The 22,144-nt window shown below is 38.6% G+C and overlaps 1 protein-coding gene across 3 annotated transcripts in view; it reads left to right on the plus strand.

Moving 5' to 3' along the window:
• The first annotated feature begins 458 nt into the window (after window positions 1-458).
• The window catches only part of dip2ba (disco-interacting protein 2 homolog Ba), a 51,702-nt gene continuing 30,016 nt past the window's right edge, over window positions 459-22,144 (plus strand). For 2 of the 3 annotated variants that reach the window (XM_032573548.1, XM_032573557.1), the window contains exon 1: window positions 462-727. In XM_032573548.1, the coding sequence (XP_032429439.1) occupies window positions 643-727 (85 nt within the window). In that variant the 5' untranslated portion in view covers window positions 462-642. Of the gene's footprint in view, window positions 728-22,144 lie in introns of all 3 variants that reach the window. The other variant, XM_032573567.1, reaches the window with a different exon arrangement.

Genomic DNA, 22,144 nt, shown 5'->3' on the forward strand with positions numbered 1-22,144 from the left:
ACAGTAAAAGCAAAAAACCAAAAAAAACCCCAATAAGACACATTTAAGAAGTACATCATAACAACAGAATTGGCATGGCAGCCCACATACCAGTGTGGCAAGAATCCTTGAGCATGTAAAAAAAGCTAAAGTGTCACCCACGTATTTAAGAAAGTGAGGCAAAAAAAAAAGAGTAGAAATTTGTCTTTTTTAACCACTATTAAATATGACAACTTTACTCCAATTAAAGAGTAGGATACAATTTTTCAGATATCTATTTTATATTTCCTTTGTGAAAAGTTTATGTGCTGAACTTCTACTGGAAAAATGTAACCTCATTTTGGTGTCGTGCAGTTCCAGTGAGAGGCGTGCGTGTGCTTGTGTCAGTTCGCCGCTAGGGGGAGCAGCTCTAACAGCGTGCCCTGTCGCCTCGGATGCGGTGAAGCAACAACAGAGGCAGGCGGAGGTAACGTGACTACACGTTGCCGTTGGTGAGTTCCCCCCCATTATGGCGGAAGGGCAAGCCGTGCGGATGGGCCGTCTCTCCCTCTCCGATGCTTGTTTTGTGTCTTGAGGGAGGGGTTTTAGTTTTGTTTTTCAAAAATCTTCGCGACGGCCAGATTTCTTCCCACATAGACTGTTCTCGTGGTTTTCGGCGAAGTCATGGCGGACCGCGGCGTGGATCTGTCCGCCCTGCCGAAGGAGGTTCGAGACCAGTTGGCGGAGTTGGACCTGGAGCTGTCTGAAGGTAAAGGAAGGGAGGGTTGGAGGCAGATGGAGGATGCTTTAAGTGATTTTCCGGATAGCATCGTGTGTCTCCTACCTCTCGGTGTCTGCCGGCTTTAATTAAAACACCACTTCTTCTTCTTCACCTGCTCTACTTTTCTCTATGGTAAATTGAATGGGAGCACACGGGAGGCGTTCAGGCTTAGCTGGTTTAGAGCTAATACAGGATGTGGGGTCTACGAGCTAGCAGAGCATGACAAGCTGCATTGTGTCGGAGAAGACAGACTTTCTTCTATTTCTCCCCCTTTCTTCCATAATATCGTGAGCCCAAACATGACTTCAGACATGTTTGTCAAAAGCAGTTGTCTTCCTTTGTGTATAAATGTCAAGGCCACAGCTCATTGTGTGTGGCTGTCTGACCTACTGGGATAGCTACTGGGAAGGTCTGACTACCAGAGCTGGACTCTCTTGTCACCTTGGCTCCTCATGTTTTTTTGTTTTTTTTGTCTAATTCTTCTTCACCTGTGACCACATGTTCGTTCAGTTGAACGTCACACAAGCCCCTGACAGGGTGTGTTCCTGCACAGGTTTCCGCTTCAGACAAGTTTTATTGCTGTGTAACTGTGACTCACACTGATTACTGTTGACATATACTGACTACAGACCTACAGTCATCATCTGCTGTGGTGTCACAGGAACAAAGAGACTGTTCGGAGTGCTGGAACACGTATGTAGTTATATTGGCGTGTGCAGGACCTAATTCATCTGTGTAAACCTGCCATTAAGAGAATTACAGGCTTATCCTCCTGTGCTGCTCATCTTTTCTCAATCTTGTGGTCAAATGACTGTACGGACATTTTGTAATTTGTTCTCTAGTGGAAGTGAATGGCTGATTTGTCTGTTTATTTTGATATCGCTGGATATTATCTATTTATTTATCCATCCAGTACATGGTTGAAGGGAGCCCTTCCCCCAGAGCAGCTGTGCAGCTACCCTACAGAACCAATGACACACTGTTACACATCCCTGACAGAATCCCCTTTGCCCTGCTTCTTGTAACCGAGACTACATGCATCCAAATAAGTCCAATTCTTCTGTACAGCGGTCGTCTAAATCCTTCATATTCATGATTCTATTTTGATTCCTAGTGGTGTGATAATTATGTCTTTACTAATAGGGTATGTACTTGTTGACAGTATCAGGGCATGCTTTCAAAACCTCTAAAATTTTCTGTATTACCGTTATTACTGATAAACTTTGTATAAATAAAAGTTCTGAACTAAATGGATTGAGAACAAACCATTTGCTGCCCCTTTCCGCTCTGTTGCTACAAACTGCTGGTCAGCTGGCTGAAAGGAAAGCTGTGTTTTGGATTTTATTTATTTGAAAGAAATTGAGAAATTTGGCCACTTGGAAATACATCTTTTTTCTTAAAACTGCCTTGCAGTCATGGTGTAGTGTCAACCATTGTCTTGTTAAGGCTGTTCTAAAACTACAGCTGAAAACTACTTATTAAGTGTTTTCTATTTTTTTGTGAGAATATATCAAAATAGTACACGTAACATTATTATTACTGTAGAAATTAATGTTTTGGTTTTATCTTTGTAGAAATAATAGTTGCTTTTAATTTTAAATAAAAGCAAATAGGTCATGTAATGAATATTTTGTAAATATTGTGTTACTGCAAAACTGATATTCTTACTCAAGGTTGAACCGCAAGTGTCTGGTTCTTTATTACTAGTATTTTAGATATTCCATGATGACTCTCAGTTTTCTAATATATGATCCAAAGCTCTCTTTCAGTAATCCTTATAATAAACGGCTTACAGAGGGCAATGGTGCTTGTGTAAAAGACAGTGACTCATAAAAATAAAAAAGAAAGATGGTTGTAGGATCTGGGTAGAACTGACTATTATTTCACAGTGTTAAAATTTAGATTGTTTGACATATTTGAGCCATTGATTCTGAAATTTTTAAACTTTTTCTTTCTGCGTTTGTGTCTGATGCTTCATAACCGTCTGAAATCCCATTCAAATTTTAGAGATCGTATAACTACAGATGCACCAATCACAGACTTTCTGGCCGACTTCTGCTCACTGGCTTTGAACATCTCTGATCAGACAGTAAACTTTTATTTACTGACATTTACAGGAAACAGTTTCTACTGACTGCGTGAGTTGAAAATCAAACCATCTTAAAAACGAGCCAAAATGAGCAGATCTTTGTCTTTAGTTTTTGAGGATCTATAAATAGAGTACAATTCTTCACGTTGTGGTAAGAGAAATTGGTAAATAAAATCCAACTGAAAAGATGATTTTAGTTTTTATATTATTTAGCAGTAAACAAGTAACATTGTCTGACAATTTATTCTTTTAATTTCAAAAAGTAGTTGGTGTAGAACTCACTGGTGATTATGTTTTATTTGACGGTTAATAAAATCAATATATCAGATTTGATATTTTAAGATGTGTTTAGCCTCCTATATTAGTATTTAGGGCAATTAGCACCATTAGCTTGGTTAACGTTGCTGCACTACATAAACATTTTTCCTTTCTCTTGCTTCATTTTTACACACTGATTCTGAAAATGGATAACAGTCATCTTCTCACAATTACAGCTTCCGCACCGATGAGTTTCAGTGTCGTCAATGTGACATGTTGAGTGATCAGATTTGTGGCTTTTGAGCAGGTGATCACTGACCAGAGACAGTCAGGCATAAAATTGTCTGATGATGGTCACCAAACAACAACAACAAAAAACCCACTTCTTTCTTTTTCTTTAGCAAAATACTTAATTCCTGTCTAATAATGGGGTATTATTGAGGTCCCTGAAATTTTAGATAATTAAGAAGTTCCTAATTCACTTCCTCTCTATTGTCTTTATTCTGTAAAAGTCGTCTGTATGTTTTCTGTAGCCTGGCTGTTTTGGTTTCAGTAGTCGTCTCGTCTCTATTGGCTCAAGAGAAGAAACATCTGTCAGTTTTTCCATTTGGCTTTGCTGTAGCTGTGTTTTACTGCCATCTTGTAGTCCCTGTTATGTGCAGAATATTGATATACACAAATGGCCATTTTGATATGGATTTTTGTTCTAGGGAGTGAAAGCTGACTCTGAGTTTTTAATCTGATCCACCACCATTTTAGGGCTTTTTTTGTTTTACATTCGTCTAGATGCATAATATGTAAAATCACGATGCTTTCATTTAAGTGGATAGAGCTTGTGGTTTTGTAGCATCCGTTCTTAAAGCAATCTATGAACAAACACAGAAGTGCAATGGTTATGGCAAAGGTGCTAAGCTTAATGCTTTAAGGCTGTAGCCCACAAACCCAATAAGAATGTTACACAATCTCTTCTTTATAAACGGCTCATGTCAAGTAAAGACTCAGCGATCAAGCTTTTCCTGGACGATGCTGAGATCTGGTTTTCTTTGAGGTCTGAAATACAGATTCCAATTTTGACACTATCCGGTTTATCTTTCTAAGGTTTAAGAGAGACAAAAGGAAAATAAATGCATGTTCCTTGATGGAGGTAGTAGTTTTGAATCCATCAGAAAATGAAGGAATTGTAAGATTATCTCCATGTCCATAAGCTATATTTGCTTTTCACCAAACTCTGAAGGACATGCTGTTGGTTGATGGGGAGGGAAATATTAGTTTTGAAGCATTTTTTTTTAGCTATTGACATGTTGACCACTGATCAAATCAAATGATCAGATTCCAATCTGTGGTCGATTTATTCTCAGCTCTCTCTCCAGGGTCAGAGACAACTGTAGCAGTTTTGTGTATTATCTTCCTATTACACATCTGTCACTGCTGAGGGTGATGCTGGTTTATGTGCTGCAGAGCCGGCTGACCTTTAAGGTTGATGTGTTTTCCATGTTCAGTACGGACACAGTGATTGCAGACCTGCCACTGATGTTTATCTGTGATTCTGGTTTTAGATGTTTAGAAAATGAATCATCGACAATATGTAGCTACAACACTAGATGATTAAAGTACATTATAGATGTCTGTAGTGACTACCCTTAATGAGACTGTTACTTTAATTATTAAGTTCTCTAAAGTAATGTTAATAATGTGACCATGTCCATTTTATCTGGTCAAAAATGTACATCATCATTTTTTTGTTATGAATATTTTTTTCCTGCCTGGAACTCTGCAGTAAAAGTTAACAAGATGGTGCAATGAACCATGAAAGCACCAGGCCAGGGATGTGTGCTTTGGGCAAGATAAACAACCAGTACACTTGCACCAATAATAACTTTGGCATACATAGAGAGTAAGCACAGCAGAGTGAGGAGATGTGGTCTGGACATCATAGGAGGTCTCTCAGCAAGTTTAACTGGGGTCTAGCTCTACAACAAAGGAACCTGATAACCAGACTTATAAACCCTTAAAACAGTCCAGTTGATACATTAAATATGTGAAATATTTAAGCTTTTCTTGATCTGGAGGTATAGATCGTCCAGATCTTCTTTCCTGGTTCTAGGAAAGAAGAGGGTTTAGTTATTCTTTTATTTTTTATTTGTATAAACGATTTTCTTATTTTTTTCGTGTCAGAAAAAAAAAAAGTCTAATATTCTGAATTTTTGTCCAGGAGAAGAGTAGTGACACACATTACAGACACACATTAACTCCTGTCAAACAAATGTTTCCCGGCAGGATTCACCAAACCGACTTGGCAATATTGAAATGAAGACTCTGTCTATGAAGTTGTTTTGAAACTGAAATTTTAATAATCGCAGCTGCACCGCTCTCTACCACGCACTGACCCTCATTGCTGTATTGTGAACTGAACCAAAACAAAGAGTTGAATATGAGAGTGAACTCTTGTCACCTGATCGATAATGTCACCTTCTATTCATGTTGAATTATTTTTATTTTATTTTAAATGTTCAAATTAATAATAAAACTAACAAGGGTTTTAAAAATGTTACTGGTGGATCTTCTTGAACGCAGCTCCATGTTTTGAGAGGAGTAATGTTATGATTCAGAGTAAATGAATCTCCAGTTTGTTTGCTCTTGAAGTTTCCAGCTTTAAAGGCAAAATGCTGTCCATTCATCAAGCCGCGTCTTATTCTTTAAAAGTTGTTGACATTTTCACATGTCAAACTTGTGACACTTTCTTGTGGGGAAGTTTTCTGCTGAAGCGTTTAACCTTGATGTTTGTCCAGTTAAACATAGCATTGTGGCTGTCACATGAGATATTTTCAAGTCTTTTCTTTCTTCTGGTGTAGAACTTCTGGTTCTCTTCACACGTTTGAAATTCAAAAGTTTGTTACTGCTGTGTTATGTTAGTTTAGGTTTACTGTACTTGTTTTTGTTTATTTTTGTTGGGGTCTGTCTACGCAGTCGTTTTCTATTACTGCTCTCATTCGGAGTAGTGTGCTTATAAAATGAATAATCATCTCGACAAGCTATGGTTGCTTCATATTTTAGTCTTTCCAGTAATGTAGCAGCAAGTATGTCTTCATCCTGTTGTCTTTTGTGGCTGGAAGCATGCTTCATGTCACTACCTGATGGGATTTTTCTTTATTTTTTTTGGTCCATTGCAAGCCTCCATCTGATCCAAGTGGAAATGCCTGTTCCTGCGTTGCTGGGATAGGAGCACAGGCCTGCCAAAATGGCCTCCTAAAAAACGGCTCAGCTTTGGTAGCCCCCTGTTGACTGTGGGGACACAATGAGAATCATTCAGCTGGACTCTGTTTCTCTGGCCAGAAGCTCTGCTGCCATTTAGGCAATTTTTTTGTTGAACCCAGCCTTTTGTGTGCATGAAGGAATGAGCGGCCCCCGTACGAAGGGCATGGAGGGCAGAGCCTCTGATTATGACTGGAGAAGATGAGTTCTTCTGCTACACATGAAGTGACCCGCTTGCCAGGTTGATATCCACCGTCATCTAGAAAGTTTGTTGTGAAGAATTTAATGTTGCTGACCCGAGCAAAATTTTACAAGCACATGTTCTCTGATTACCTTTTCGTCTGTCTGTTGTCACCTGATGGTGCTTGTTGACAGGCTGCTGCAGAGTTTTAAAAGTCAAGCGTGGTGAGAGTGGCATCAGCTCGTTTTTAGCTTCTCCAAAAAATTGTATTTTATTTTCCCACGATAAGTCAACGCACCATAACTAAGCACTACCAGTGGAGTTTTCCTGCAGATGCTGTTATTGAAGAAGACGCTGAGCTATTGTCAGTTTCATGAGGTTTAGTCTAAACTCCGGACAGTGAGCCTTTACAGATAAGATGATGGAGAATATTTCAACATTAGTGGGAAAACCTGTTTTTACTGAAGTAAAAATAATCGAGAAACTTCCAAATTGGAAGAAAAGTCGTTGAAGAATATCATACTGGTTTGAAGACAGACCACACTTCTTATAAGTTACTCAGGGGCTTGAAAGTGGAAAGGTTAGCTTTAGGAGAGCAACATTTTAAAGAAGGGGGTATTTTGTTGCCAACGGTGATGATCGAGACACACTGAGAAACTAATTGATGACAGGTGTCAGACAATTTCCATCTTGATCCTACCTGATTAGTGTCCAATCAGTTGGGAGCTGGTAAATCTGATCTGTGTCTTCACACTGACTGGGTGTCACTGACTGTAAAACTGTTGAGTGGAAGTTGAAGAAAACTCAGTCTGCTATTTTAGTATGTTTGGGCTGTGTGATATGAAGTCAGAGGAAGCACAAAAAGCTATTTAAAAGGGAACTAAAAGCCCCTACGACATGTTAAGACACATCTGTGGTGGAAGAAAGCGGGACTTTCAGCAGATAACAGTAAGGCTCAACGTATAGCTGCAAAATAGTTTAAAAAAACCTCTTAAACCTCTTGGTTGTGGAACAGGATGGTTTTAGAAATATCGGTGATCTTTAAAAAATCTTCGGGTTAAAGTACGAGTCTGTGTTCTCTAGATGACGCGCATAAAAGGCTTAAATGTCATCTTTTTGTTTTAACATGACATTAAAACTCTTCATTCTCTCGCAGTAGGTGTGATGATGCTTCTGCTCCTAATTTGAATAGTTAATGACTGTCCATGGCAAGGACTCTTGAAAAATACGTTGAATCCTGTTCAATTATCTTCTAAAGTTGTTGCTCTTAAAAAGAAACCAGAGTCTGCTAAAATCGGTACCAGCAGCTCAGAGCTTTACAATAACCAGAGCTCAACAATCGGCCACAGTGGTCTGATCAGTGAATCTTCTTAATCAAGTTCACACTTATTTGGGAAATGCTTTAAAACCACAAAAAGACGCAACGACTTTGTTTTACCACTGACAAAAGTGTAAATTAAATTTTCCCAGTTTTAGGTCAGTTAAGACCTATTTGCTAAACGGCAGAATAATAATTTCTTTAAAAAAATTTGTACTTTAAATTCAGAAGTTTGCATGTCCTTTGACAATGCTTTTTTTCCTCTGTGCTCCACCTCTAGACAGTTGTGAAAGACCCAATTATGATTTTAGGCCTTTGTGACTTCTAATAGGTCACATAACATTAAGTTAAATTAAGACACACCTGTTGATGTGTTTTAATGCAACGCCTCAAACACACTGCTCACATGTGTGACAACATAGGAGAAAAAAAACAATCTCCCAAGGCATCAGGAAGAGAACGGTCTGGTTGATCCATGGGAACAGTTCTTAAATGTCTGAAAGGGCTACTACGTTCATCTGCTCACACAACTGTATGTGCAAATACAAAAACTATTAAAATGTAGAAAATGGGCTCTACAGTATGTCTTAGTGATAAACATGTTTTCTTTCGAAATCTGTGAACAAATCTCAGAACACTTGCTGAAGCAGGTAAAACGTTTTTATCCACAATGAAAGAGGTCCTGTACCAACATTTGCTGAAAGGCCACTCGGAGAGGAAGAAGCCAATACTCTAAAATACTGTTACACTGTTCAAATTCAGTCCAGTGCAAAGACCTTAGCTATTTACGGCAAGAGGTGCGTACAGAAGCCACAAATGTTTCTCATGTAAGCATCACTTTAATACATTTTTATTAAAGTAGAAATAAAAGTTACCAAAAAAAAAACTTGTAAAATGCTAATAAGTACAAAGTACTTCATTCTACAGGTTAATTTATCTTTATCTTTGAATAGAATAGAAAAGAAAGGACCTACAGTACAGACCAAAAGTTTGGACACACCTTCTAATTCAATGGGTTTTCTTTATTTTCATGACTATTTATAAGGGAAGAAATCCCATTTATTAACCTGACAGGGCACGCCTATGAAGTGAAAACCATTTCAGGTGACTACCTCTTGAAGCTCATCAAGAAAATGCAGAGTGTGTGCAAAGCAGTAATCACAGCAAAAGGTTGCTACTTTGAAGAAACTAGAATATAAGGGGTATTTTCAGTTGTTTTACACTTTTTTGTTTAGTGCATATTTCCACATGTGTTATTCATAGTTTTGATGCCTTCAGTGTGAATCTACAATGTCAATAGTCATGAAAATAAAGGAAACCCATTGAATTAAAAGGTGTGTCCAAACTTTTGGTCTGTACTGTATATTTTTCCGGAGTGGGGAAGTTCAACCAGCAGTGAAGTGACAGGCAAGCTGAAGCATGTAGTGTCACACAGAGGAAAAAATATAAAACCAGAAAGCAAGGAACTCTACAGAGAAGGCAGACATACAACAAGAGAAGAGTGAAAAAAGATGTGATCATATGGATAAAATGTAGAATTATGTTACTTTGAATGATGATCCTAAAGGAGAAACTTTAGTCTGATTTATTGTGACTTTGTGTTCTGGTTTGTGGAGCCGCTGCTTGTTTTCATCTGATCCGCTTGTGGAGGATGGCTGTCCTCATGACTGCCACTTGATTTATTTTGAGGCCCTCGCTCTGATGCAGCAGAAGTAGGGTGCGTGCCATTGTGTATTAGGGAAAGGCTCAGTAGAGCATGACGGCACCGATATGGACCCAGTTCACATCAGTCATCTATTTTCTTGACCTTCCCTGCCAGTGGCAGCGAATCGGACAAAACCAGACGACAGCCGGTTTTTATTAGACAAAGACCATCTTTTGAGACAGATTGGAGCCACAAGATCTTGCTACTTCCTAAAACTTAAGTGTGTGTAACGCAGAGTTATAGTTTTACATGTGGAAGTTTTGGACCGTCGCAATAAAAGAGGAACGTGAGTCATACAAAGACTGAGATATCTTCACAGCTTTTGATTTATAGTCTGATACAGCAAGATTTTCTGCACTCAAGTTCAAACTTCATGTGTACTACAGGACTGTTCTGTTACACCAAACATATTTATTTACATTAAACAATAATTGTACACCAGACAAGACACCTATACACTTAACAAATGGCGAAAATTAGACAATGTTTGCGATGAGCCGCTTTTATAATGATAACAGGGAGCATAATGTACCAAACAGATCGGTGGAAACGAGGCATTTCAGTTCACCGACTGATTATCTAACATAATCAGTCAGACAATTTTTGATCAAACTGAAGTCACTCACAGTTATAAGGAGAAACGGCGGTAAACCAAAACGCCTCAACATGAGCATTTTGTAACCGTATGATTATGAAGAAGTATGCAAAGCAATAAAAAAAGATTTATTGATGTGTGGAACTTGGAGCATTTCTTCATTATTTCACTCTGCAGGTGAGTGTTGTATTGTTTCTTATTGGTCTCTGTTTTCACCTGCAGGTATCCTGATAGATGTTGTAAGTTTGTGCCTCTGTTGGGTTTGAGCGAACCACTATATGGGTCTGAATAAAGCAAATAAATAAATAAATGGGTTTCCTTGAAGCTTGGTAGGCAGAGCCTTTGGGGCTGGCAGATGGCTGGGTACCCTTGGCAGGAGCCTTTTGTTATGTATATTTGTGCATTTACAGTATGTTTGCACATGCAAGTGTGTGTCCATCTGACATGATGCTGGTTCTGTGAATAGTTAATGATAGCTGCAGTCCCTTTTCGATCTCCAGGCCATTGATGGGGTGAATTATTCACATACGCTCATTAAATACGAGGACACACTCACAAAGAGCGGATAGAGTGTGACTTTTTGATGTTCCCCAAGTCGAGGCATGCAGGAAAACTCTACCCTCCATCTTTTTAATATTTACTAGACAATGTATTGACGCTCCCTTATTAGCTCTTTGATACTTTCTGTTGTGTGATGTAATTTTTACAGATGCTGAACTTGTTGAGCCAGCTCACATGGGAGATCTAACAGGGCTGGTTATTATGACAAACAATCAGAAAGTTTCAGTAATTAATAATTTTGTCTTATGTTGTTTATAATTCTGTATTAATATTGTAGTTTAACAAGGCATGTTTTTTTTTTTACACTGTTTTAAGTTCTACATATTATTGCTGCAACAGACAACTCAGATTATGTTGTAAATTATTCTGATGATTAATAGATTTATCAGATAAGAAAGTTTATTAGATAACATTACATTTTTCATTTAAGTTTTTTTATGCAATTTTGGAACTACATTAAATAATTATTTCTTTAAGTAGGAAAATAAAGATTTTATCTAAAATGCAATATGGCATTTCTTTAGTGTATGCTTGATCATTTGTAGCAAATGATTTAGCATAAATGTATACATTATATATATTTTTTACAGTTTTTACTTAATTCTCTTAATGTCATTCTTTTGGCCTTTTTTGAGTGTATATTCCTTTTTATGATAATTCAATTACTCAGTTAGTTGAAGATTATTCCAATACTCAATTCTTCAATTAATCCGATGAATTGTTTCAGCCCTACTAAATATAAGGGTTGGGCATTTTTTGATACTGTTTTATAAACTGTTACTTTCCACCTAAATAAACTTGGCAACTAATTTGTGCTATTTTCCTAATAGATCAACAATCTATCATTAGATTATAGGCTCAGCACACAAATATTTTATTTCTGTAGAACAAAGTGATCTTCATTAATAAATAAACAATCAACAAACAACTTATTACTGTTGTTATGTTACACAACCAGAGATCAACCTGACAGTAGATTGACCTAATCATGTCTTGAGCAGAGAGTCACAGACATAATAAGTTATTACTCAGCTTCAGGATTAATGTTTTTGTATGCTGAGAAAGTCTGACATGGTTCTTGGAAGTCATGAAAAACTGAAGTGCTCTGATGAGGGACTTGAGCTCCGAAGCATCCACTCTCACTAAGTGTTCTCAAAGCCTGACCAGCTTTGACTAGAGGCTCACGTTACATTAACACTGATGGGATATCTGGCTGACTTCTGTGTCACAAGTCAAAGTTTCCAAGGAAGGACATGTTTACAGTTCAGGCATGTCTCGTACCCTGTGTCGTCGTAGGTCCATGACTCACTGCTTTTAGGCGTGTTCTCGTCTCCGGGGCATCTCCATCGAGCAAGGAGTGAAAGAACCTGTTTTAGGCTCAGAGCTTTGGAAGTAGATGTAAATGGTGACTCATGACAGGAAAGAACAAGCGTGGATATTCCAGGCATCAGACCCAAACTCTGGGCTTGCACAACATTCACCAGCTTTCACCATACTTCGTCAACATCTGATCCGTATCTCTTTGGCCTGGACGTAAACAAAGAAAGCATGGTTTTTAATTCACGTCAACGTAGTGCATTAAGCAGCAGTTCTCCAATCTATTAGTGTCTATAGCTGCTGTCCAGCGGGGGCCACGTGACTGCTAAAGCTCAAGAATGCCCTTGTGAATATAAATAGACCTTCACGGCGAGACGGATTTGCTTTCATGCCTGAGGAGGAGAAATGAAGCTTTTTATTTGACACAAAAGCTTCAACCTGATTGTGCTGAAAATTGTGCTTTCTAAAGTCTGAAGGAGCCCAGTGTGATCGTGTGTCGTTCTTTCTGAAAGCATTTCATGGTTAGTAGAAGGCAATCCTTGGTAAATGCGCCTTTCACTGACCGGTTGGATGGTTGATTGCTGCTGTGTAAATGTATGTACGTACTAGAACTGCACCGATCAGAATTTTGTGGCCATTATTTGTCTGTTTTCTCAAGCTTTGACCAGCTGAAACCTTCGGTAGTCTTATATCCTGTTTGAGGGTTGTGTTAAATGAAAGACATTTTTGAAGAAAGTGGATTGCATTAGAGTTAGAGGTGCACTTAGAGTTATGAATCAGTTAAAGACGTATGTTTGCTATAAATGTTGACATATACAGTGGAGTCCTACCTATGTTCTGTGGAATGCAACAATAAATTCTTGATAGAAAATCTGTCTATTCATGGATTTTTAAATATTTTTTAGTAGAACATAAAACACTTGCTTCTTGGTGGTTTGGATAAGTCACATATCAAAAGATTTTTGCAGATTAGACTTTGTGAGGGGAGTCTGTTTTGGTTTGTGTTTGGAGACGGACTCTGTTGTGTTATTGTGCAGGAGGAGGGGCTCGCCCAGAGCAGCATTCATGCAAGGACCACCACTGGTTAAAATACCTCGTCTTGACAGAAGCTGCTCTTCTATGGCCAGCAGTCAGACTATCATACACCTGAGAAACTTGTTATAAGCGTGCTAATTTTCTTAGTGTCAGACCAGTTTGGTCATGCTATTGTTTTCCTTTTCTGCAAGTTTTAATTTTTATATTTTTGTGTTAGCAAATTAGGGCAAATTCAAAGTATCGTTTCCTCGCTGTTAAAATATTTACCAGAGATGGTTGGTTGAAGGTTTAAAAGCTTGTCTATGAAAAAAATAAACCAGGGACATTTATCTAGTTATTATCTCTATGTTTTATTAGTTTTAATGTAATGCAGCCATTAAAACTCTGCTCGTAAAAACCGTGGATAAATGTGACGGTCATAAATCCTGTCACTGACTCTGACACACTGACTCTGTCTCCCACATGACCTCCTCAGCCGATCATCCGCAGATGAACGTTCAGGCCTTTTAAGTGGGTGTGAGGAACATGAGGCATTTTCTCAGCAGTGGCCCAGTTTCTATATATGAAAAGTGAGGCCCAGGTCACAGAAAGAGCTGATAGGGAAACGCAGCTCACGGGTCAAGTAGTGCTGTTAATGTACCAGCAAACTTTCAAAAAGGTCAGCTGCTTTCTTTGTCAGCTGCTCATCTGGCTGTTTTAAAAATTATTATTATATATTTTTTTGCTTAGTTTTTCACATTGGACGATTGCCTTCCTTTTTAAATCGTCCCTTCCTAAATCTGCATCAAACCCTGAGACTTATCAAGCATTCCCAGTGCTTAGAAATTTTCAGGAAACCCCTGCAATGAGCTGATGTGTATCTTGGCCTTTCAGACCACATTGTGCTGGAGCTTGGCTTGTAGTCGTAGTCCCCAGAGAAACAGGTAAAGACAAAGCACAAACAAAGTCAAATATGAGAGAGACTGAATGGGCGGGGCTTCATATTAGTTTAATTCCTACAGTTTTTATGCAGATCTGTTAGTTGTTTTTAGTAAATGCATCAAGTCAGCAATTGAATTCCTTTGGCAGAGTTTGCTGCAGTTCCTCTTAAAGTGGGTCTTACTCATTTCCTGGAGATGAGCTAAAATTGGTTGTTTATCTGTGTACCCGTAGACCGTGTTGTTACAACCCTGACATGCATTTCATGATGGGTTGTGTTAGCAACTTGCCTCAACGAGTAGCGCCATAATATCAGTGCACATTATTTTTCACACCCTTACATTAGTAGCAGGGCCAAACTCCAAAGGAGGGTTGTGTCGTGCCTGAAATACGCCCACAGGCACTGACGAGACTCTGGCAGTTATGCAGTTATTAAAATGACTTGGCTCCGCCACCGTGGCGAAACAGTCGTCTGAATTTAAAAGCACAAGAAGATCAATTGAATCCTCGTCTTGGCTCAGCGTGGGAAAAAGAAATAATAAGAACACAATAATGCATGATATCATTTTCTCTGGCAGAATATGTTTGGTCTTGGTTTCAACAGCTCAGCCCTCACCAGACCACCCAGTCACAGACCGGCTGCTCCCATGCACGGACAGTCGTTGGGGCATGATGCTCAAAGCTACATTACAAGTTTCATTGTTCATGTTTAGTCAGAGTACTTTCAGTTACATACAGTCAGGTCTGTAGCTGTGGTTAAAATCATCAGGCATAAGACAATGACTTGCTTGTACAGTTGACCATGTGCATGTCCGCTGACCTAAGCTTCTTTGGGTATCTTTGCCGCATAACACACTGATGGATTCTAGTGACTGTGGACTTAATAGAATATTTTATTACGCTTCCCATATGTTTATATTGTGTGCCCTCTGAGTGCCCTTTGAGAGTGGGAACATCTGTAGTTAAAATGTTGGCAGTCCTAAAATAAAATCTCGGCTGTAATAGGTTGGGGCAGGCATTTTTTTTTTTTAAATCACTTGTGCTGCATGCAAAAAAAACCCCAAAAACCATCCGTTATTTTTAGACGATGTGATTTTAAATGATTTTTAGATTTTAATACCAGCTTATGTAGACACCTTCACCTCCATGTTGTTTTTCTGATTTCTCAATTTAGTCCTTTATTTTTCAGCACATTTCTTTGATATTACGCCTTTACAGCCATAAATTGCTTGCAGCTTATGGTTCCCACACGGATGACAGGCTGTTTAATGAGTGTTAGTGGTGGTGGATTGGTTGAGGTCAGCAATGAGCTGACCATGAGCTGTCTGCAGAGGGTACATGTAGGCTTTAAGGTTTGCAGTGTCAGCTTTAGACTCGGTACTTAAGTGTTTCTCATAGGCTAGTCATGGCCTGTTATGACTTATTAAATTGATTTAGTGAGTCAGCTGCCAGGGTAACATGATTCCTTTTACATTAGTGCCTACTTTCAACTCAAAAGCAATTAGGCACCATATAGGAGCATCATTTATCCATAGTATGTCAAAGCTAATCCAGAAATGTATAGTTTGATGTACACTTGCTGTCTACGTTTGTGTCTGTATCAGCAGAAAACTGTTGTAACGTTCCAGTTGACAGATGGGGCTCGGTGATCCTTGGGTCATGTTCGCCACATTATTCTGACCTCTGTTTAGTTTCAGTACTTGCTGTGCTGAAATCTGAAGCCTCTTAATTCACACTCAGCACTCAATACTATGTGGTTACTTGGCAATGCTGAAATACTGGTTTGTTGAGCACTTTGGATGCAAGTGTGTCTAAATAAAACAATAGATAAAATTACGACAACATATATTGATTTTTTTTGGACATTAATAGTTGTATTATACCTTGGTGGCACAGCTTGACATCTTTATTGATCTTCTACACAAGAAGTCTTTACGTTTTACCACTATTTTTCATTCATCAAATACTTGAAACTCCTTGTATTGATTGAGTAAATAATAGTTTTTGTTCTGGTTCATTTGCAAAGCAAAGGAGAGGAAATGAAAGGAAACGGAAATGTAATTCCTCTGAGACCAAACTTCTTTTGAGTCAAACCGTTGTCTTAACTGTATTTTTGGGTCATGTGGTTGGTCACAGCACCAAGGCTACTGGACATTCCCTGTTGCTCACAAAAAATATGATTTTTTTTCTCCAGGGAAACAATTGTGATTGTGAAAAACTCAATATATTATATGTATTGTAGGAAATACAGTTGCTTCTCTGTTTACTGGTATCTCTGTGGGATCTGGTTTTGGTTGATCTTTTGGGTGGTCATTCAAGAATAATAGACAGTGTTAAATTCACAGACGGTGTATGCTGAATGTCTATGTTTGAAAATGATTTATTCCTTAAGGGAAGAAGACATACTTATTTGAATTTGGACTGGTGTCAGTGGGTGAGAGGCGGGACAGGACAGGCCATACCAGAAACTAATTAAAGCATTTTTTCACGATTTTTGGAAGCTACAGCGGTCTGGTTTGGTTGCTGATTTGGGGTAGTTTTTGCTAATATTTTGTAAATGGTAAATGAACTGAACTTATATGATGCCTTTCCAGTCATTTTGACCACTCAAAGCGGTTTACACTAGAGTCACATTCACCCATTCACACTCACGATCGCGCACACATTTATACACCAATACGCAGATCGGTACGCAATTTGGGGTTAAGTGCCTTGCCCAGAGGCACATCGACATCAAAGCTGGAATCGAACCTACAACCTTCCGATCGCAAGAGGACTACTCTACCCCCACAGCCACAGTCTCCCCACTCTGTGGCTGTGTCAAAAATAGTATAAAACCTCCAGGGAGAATCTGATTGTGGGAAAAGTATAGAACTTTGAAATGATATAGAAAGTCTGCTAAAAGGACAAACTTGTGTTTGCTAAATCCCTGTGGGAGTCATGTTGTGCCTTAGGGCAGAAGAAAACCTCCGACTGCTCACAGCCGACTTCGACGCTGACGTCAGCTGTCTGATTGTGTTTGATCTTCTTATCGCTTTTCAACAAGCTTAATTTATCTGTATAAAACAGGTCATCGCTCTAATGGCTGAACAACCGGTTTGTTATTGTTTTCAGACAAAGCGACCCACTTTTGAGTTAAAGTAGCGTAACAATACATGCAGTACAGTAGCATTAAGGGACAAATTAAACAGATAACATAGATCCTGAGATTGGTAGCTTAGTGGAGAGAAACCGCCTTTTGTTTTTTTTTTCTGTTCTTTAAGCGTCCCCATGCCGTTATAATTTACTGCACTCACAAACCGATGTCAGAACAGCGGGTAATAAATAGATCTAATGGAGGAAGTCTGCACTCAACAGAAAGTTAATACGGTAAAAGTTTTGAAACGACATTTATTTTATTTCTTTGCCAATACCAGCTTTCAGGATGCTGTCAGTCGAGTCTCAGTGAGCCACAGCTGCCCAGAAAGGTTATGCATACTTCTGAGTGGATCTAATCTCATTTTTTTTATCTTCGCAGAACACAATTGAGCTCAAGTGTTTATGTCCCGTACAGGAAAGTGTGATTTTTTTTTACAGTATAAAACAATTAGGTGCTCTCCTCAGGCAGGGTGTTTATGTTCATGTTTGTTTTTTTTGTGGTTAACATTTACAGAGTTGAGGAAATTCTGCATTTCGCAGGCTTTGATGTCACTAGAGTCGAATGCTGTGTATTTCCCACCATTGGTTTGCACCACTAGCAGTCCTTTAGCACAGTTTTGTTTTGCCGTTTTCACTGCTACTCGTCGCACCCTATGCCATGTCCTTTCATGCTGCCTGCAACCTATTTGGAGCTGTGTGACACGTTGTATAATGACAAGTGTTAAACATCCTTGAAAGTAAAAACAAAAGCAAAAAACTTTTACTATTTTTAAAACTAGTTCAGTCAGAAGTTCTAACTCAAGCTGCTGTCAAATATGTTTGATTGTGATATGCTGCAGTTTTAGAAATATGTATTTTTCTATTTACCCACTGAAAGAGAAATCCCTATTGTTTTCTGCATCATTCATCACTGTGATTAATGGCTCTTCACTGTATTTTTGCCACTGCAACTTTGTCAGTGATCTGTCGAAACCTCCCTTGGAGCAACCGAAGTCGAACGCAGTCCAGTCTCAGATGGAAAGTCTGCCAGGGGAACCGAAACTCCCCCAGTTCTGTTCTCAGATGGCCTGCAGATTTCCACAGCCGTCCAGAGATTACTTCATCCTCCCTGTCTGAATGAGAACCCCCACATGAACTTGTCCGTTCCCAGATGAAGTGTTGGCTGGGGTTTGGAGTTGGAAACGGAGGACATGGGGGTGGGAAGTCTATGAACAACTGTTTGAATCATCGTTCAGATATGGACATCACCACCCACCGCACCCCCCTCAGCCTTCCTCTGAGGAAAAACATGATGGTTTTAAAGCTGGGGTTTAACTAAGAAAAAGCCTATACTCTTACAACTATAAACCTTTGACTGTGCCTTTGCAGAAGTGTTTATACGTTTTCAAACCCCCGGCCCCACATTGTATCAGGTCATTGGGATTTTTATGTTACCAGCAGAAACTAGTGTATAATTATGAAGTGCACAAAAGAAGATGTCTGGTTTTTAATATTAGAAAAATACATTTGAAATGTGTGGCCCTAGTTACTCGTATACTCCTCGATAAATCCAGTCCAAACATTTGTCTAAACAGTTCAGATGTTTGGACTGTTTAAATCCAGCTGTTCTGTAAAGACTTCAGTGGTTTCTTAGAGAGAGTTAGAGAACAAACAGCGTTATGACGACACAAGAGAATTAGGCCACAGGAAAACCTTTAGTCAGGTTAATACTCCATAAACCTGGCTTTTATGGAAAAAATGGAAAGAAGAAAGCGATGAGCTAAAATGTGATGTGATCAAAATGAAACTTTTTTTTGCCTACATTTAAAGGGCAGTGTGTGGAGGAGAACTTACTCTGCACATCAATCTGACACTCCATGAAACATGGAGGCGGCATTATGCTGTGGGCGTGTTTCCTCCAGTGGTTGATGTAGGGCAGAGTTAGAGAAGACTTATGAAGGGTTGAAGGTTCACCTTCCAGCTGGACGCAGACTCAATATGTACAGCCAGAGCTGCAGTGGGACATTTTAAGTAAAAGCATATTCATGTTTTAGGAATGGCTCAGCTAAAGTCCAGATCCAAATACCAATAAGGCTCTGCTTAAGCAGTTTTTTCTAGAAAAAGAAATTGGTTAAAATGCCAGTCTCCATAAAATACCCCAAAAGTCTTGTTAATTTAATTTTTACAAAAGGTGGTGAACGACATTGTTTCCTAGGAGTTTCGTTGGAATTCCAATGCACACCGCACATTTCAGATTTCATTAGTTTTAAACCATTTATTGGTTCTTCTATCAATTTACAACTTTGCGTTTGTCTGTTGGATACAATCCCAGTAATACTGCTTAAAGCTTGTGATTGTAGCTTGTGCACAAAAACGCTCCAGGGATATGAAATCTTTTCATATTTTTAGCCAGATTCAAACTATAATACCAAAACACAAGGTTACATAATTCAACAAAAATGTGAATGAACACAGTTGTAGATCCTGTTGCTCATAAGAAAAATGCTCTTTAATGTATAACCAGTCACTGTAAATATTTTCTAGCTGCTTACATGTTCTTTAACTAACGACCAGGTGTCATTAAATGGCCTTTGTGTCAGAATCAGTCATTTGCATTTCCTGTTAAGTGCTGTTTAGCCATGTTCTCAGCACAGCCTGTCCATTGTTTCTGTGTTTCTGCTCAGAGTCTCTATAAATAAGATCCTGTGGGTGACGTTAGTTCCTCCTCTCTCAGCCCTGTGTTTATGTGTGTATTTATATGTAAATGTGCATTCTGTGGCTGTTTGCGCGTTTTGTTTCTCTTTTATTTTCACACATATCTCTCCGCTTTTTGTCATATTGTGGCAGAAGGTGTTATTAGTGTTTAGCATCCGTCTCTCCTGTGTAACAGTCCATAAATACAAACACCTTTGAGGAAGCAGAGGTATTGCTGCAGGGCAGCGGGCTGTTCAGAGCTCTGCAGGGTTTGAAAACAGTCCAGCGCTGAACGGTTGGACCTTAAACATATCTCTCCATTAACATTTTGATCCATGTCGCGCAAGATGTACGGATAATATTAGTTTTTGTTAGAAAAGCCTCACGCTACAGTGGACGATGGAATCTAAAGACGAGTCTTATTTTTCACAAAGAAAGGGAGCCTCCGTTTATTACTCATTCATAATCCAGGCAGTTGATTCTGTTAAAGGTTGCAGTGTGTGTTCGTGTAGCGTTATGTGGTGCAAGACACCTGTCAAATGAATGCGTGTGTGTGTGTGCAGACAGCGGAACTGATTCAGTGAGGCAAGAGGAAATTGTGGGTGGCAGTCATGTCACTTGCTAATCTGCTGCCTTTAATTACGCAGCGCTCTGGGTCGGGGGGATAAATGCTTATATATGTAAATAAAGGGAAACGTATAGACATGTATTAATGGTAATCAAAAATCCCCAAATCGCATTTGATCTTCTCCAGTAGGAAAAAAAAACTAATAATCCAATATAGCATCAGTAAGTGTATAGAGCTAGTCAGAAATTGAATTACAGCACAACATGGGCATGAATCTTATTATTTTTAGACTTTGAAATGACATATAAGAAAATTTTTTCTTCAGTATTATAAGATGACATGGCCAGGAAAATACAAAATCTACAATGAAAAGTAAACATTGGGTTTAAATTTATAATGGGCTTTTTTCCCCCGAACAAATGGAAAATGCCCCCTTACACATGTGGAAAAATGATAATTATATTTTTCAGCGTGTGTTGAAAAATATGTTTACAGTCAGAACAGAGACTGAGTGTTTTTGACCCCAAAGAAGAGAAGTACGTTTGGAGTAGTTTTAATTTAAAATCGCTGAACAAACTGTCAAGCATAGCGGTGGCAGCATCATACTGTGGGCCTGATTTCGTTGTCAGTGGCACTGGAATAATGAATAACAGGAGCTACTTGAAGACGATGTATTTATTTAAATTTGTATTTGTAATTTTGTCCCATGTCGATCAAAATATAGAACAAACAACAAATTTTCCACCGGATTCTTGTATTTCACCCAGCAGTACGCATTATTAAAATCCAAACCTGAAAATGAGTAAAATTCATTGTTCCTGCCAACTCGGATGCATTGAACAGATACATTTACAAGTTTCAAAGTCTTCAGATTTTTACATGGGTAAAAAAAAAGGTAAACATTTAAAATGCAGAATTTTTTTGTCTTTCAAAGTATTTTTATTTTGTCCTATTTTATTAATCACTTAGTGGGATGGCGAAAGCTTTTACTCAACAAATGTATTCTCTCAAGGAAGCCCTTGTGTTTTAGGAAGCATTTTTAAACAAAGTCCAGGTTGTAACGGTCCAGCTCTCATATGTCATAACAGGCAGAACAGTCTGTCATCAGATACCCCCACATTATTGAAATTGTGCTAGATTCCCTTTCCAACATTCAGATAATTTTTTTTTCTTCACTTTTGAGTAGGAAAGACAGACACCCATGATTCTACATGAGATGACTTCATGTAGTATCGACATCCTTAACAGAGGAGTTGAAAACCTATGACTCAGTGCCTTCTTGTTAATTTCACATGAATGTGAGAGTGCTAGAGGGCTAGTCAGCTGATTTCTAATGTATCGCTCCCACATCAGTCTTCTGCTCTCTAATGTGCTTTGCTACCATTGATCTGATTTGTGTATATGTGGAGAAAGTGAGCGTCAACTTTCCATTCCAGACTCTCTTGTCTGCTTTTTTTCCCAGGATATTAGGTCACGTTAGAGGGGCTGCTGGCTATGAACCGGATTGGAAAAAACACCAGATCTGTTCTGCAAACTATTACTGATAACCATTTGAGAAATATTTTGAAAATACTTTATGTATTGGTAATAAATAGTTCTGCACGTGCAGTGATTTGTTACTCATTGTTTTATACAGTGCTAAAATCACTAAATTAATTTAAAGTCATATTTTATTGGGGTTTTTATGAAATATTGCTGCACAAAGTAAGGGAAATACAGTATGTCTGTATTGGTTAATGGCAAAAATAAACCACAGATAGTAAGAGATCTATTCAGGTACTGTGGAAAAAAATCCAT

Source organism: Xiphophorus hellerii, chromosome 1, assembly GCF_003331165.1.
Source record: "Xiphophorus hellerii strain 12219 chromosome 1, Xiphophorus_hellerii-4.1, whole genome shotgun sequence".
NCBI classification, from domain to species: domain Eukaryota; kingdom Metazoa; phylum Chordata; class Actinopteri; order Cyprinodontiformes; family Poeciliidae; genus Xiphophorus; species Xiphophorus hellerii.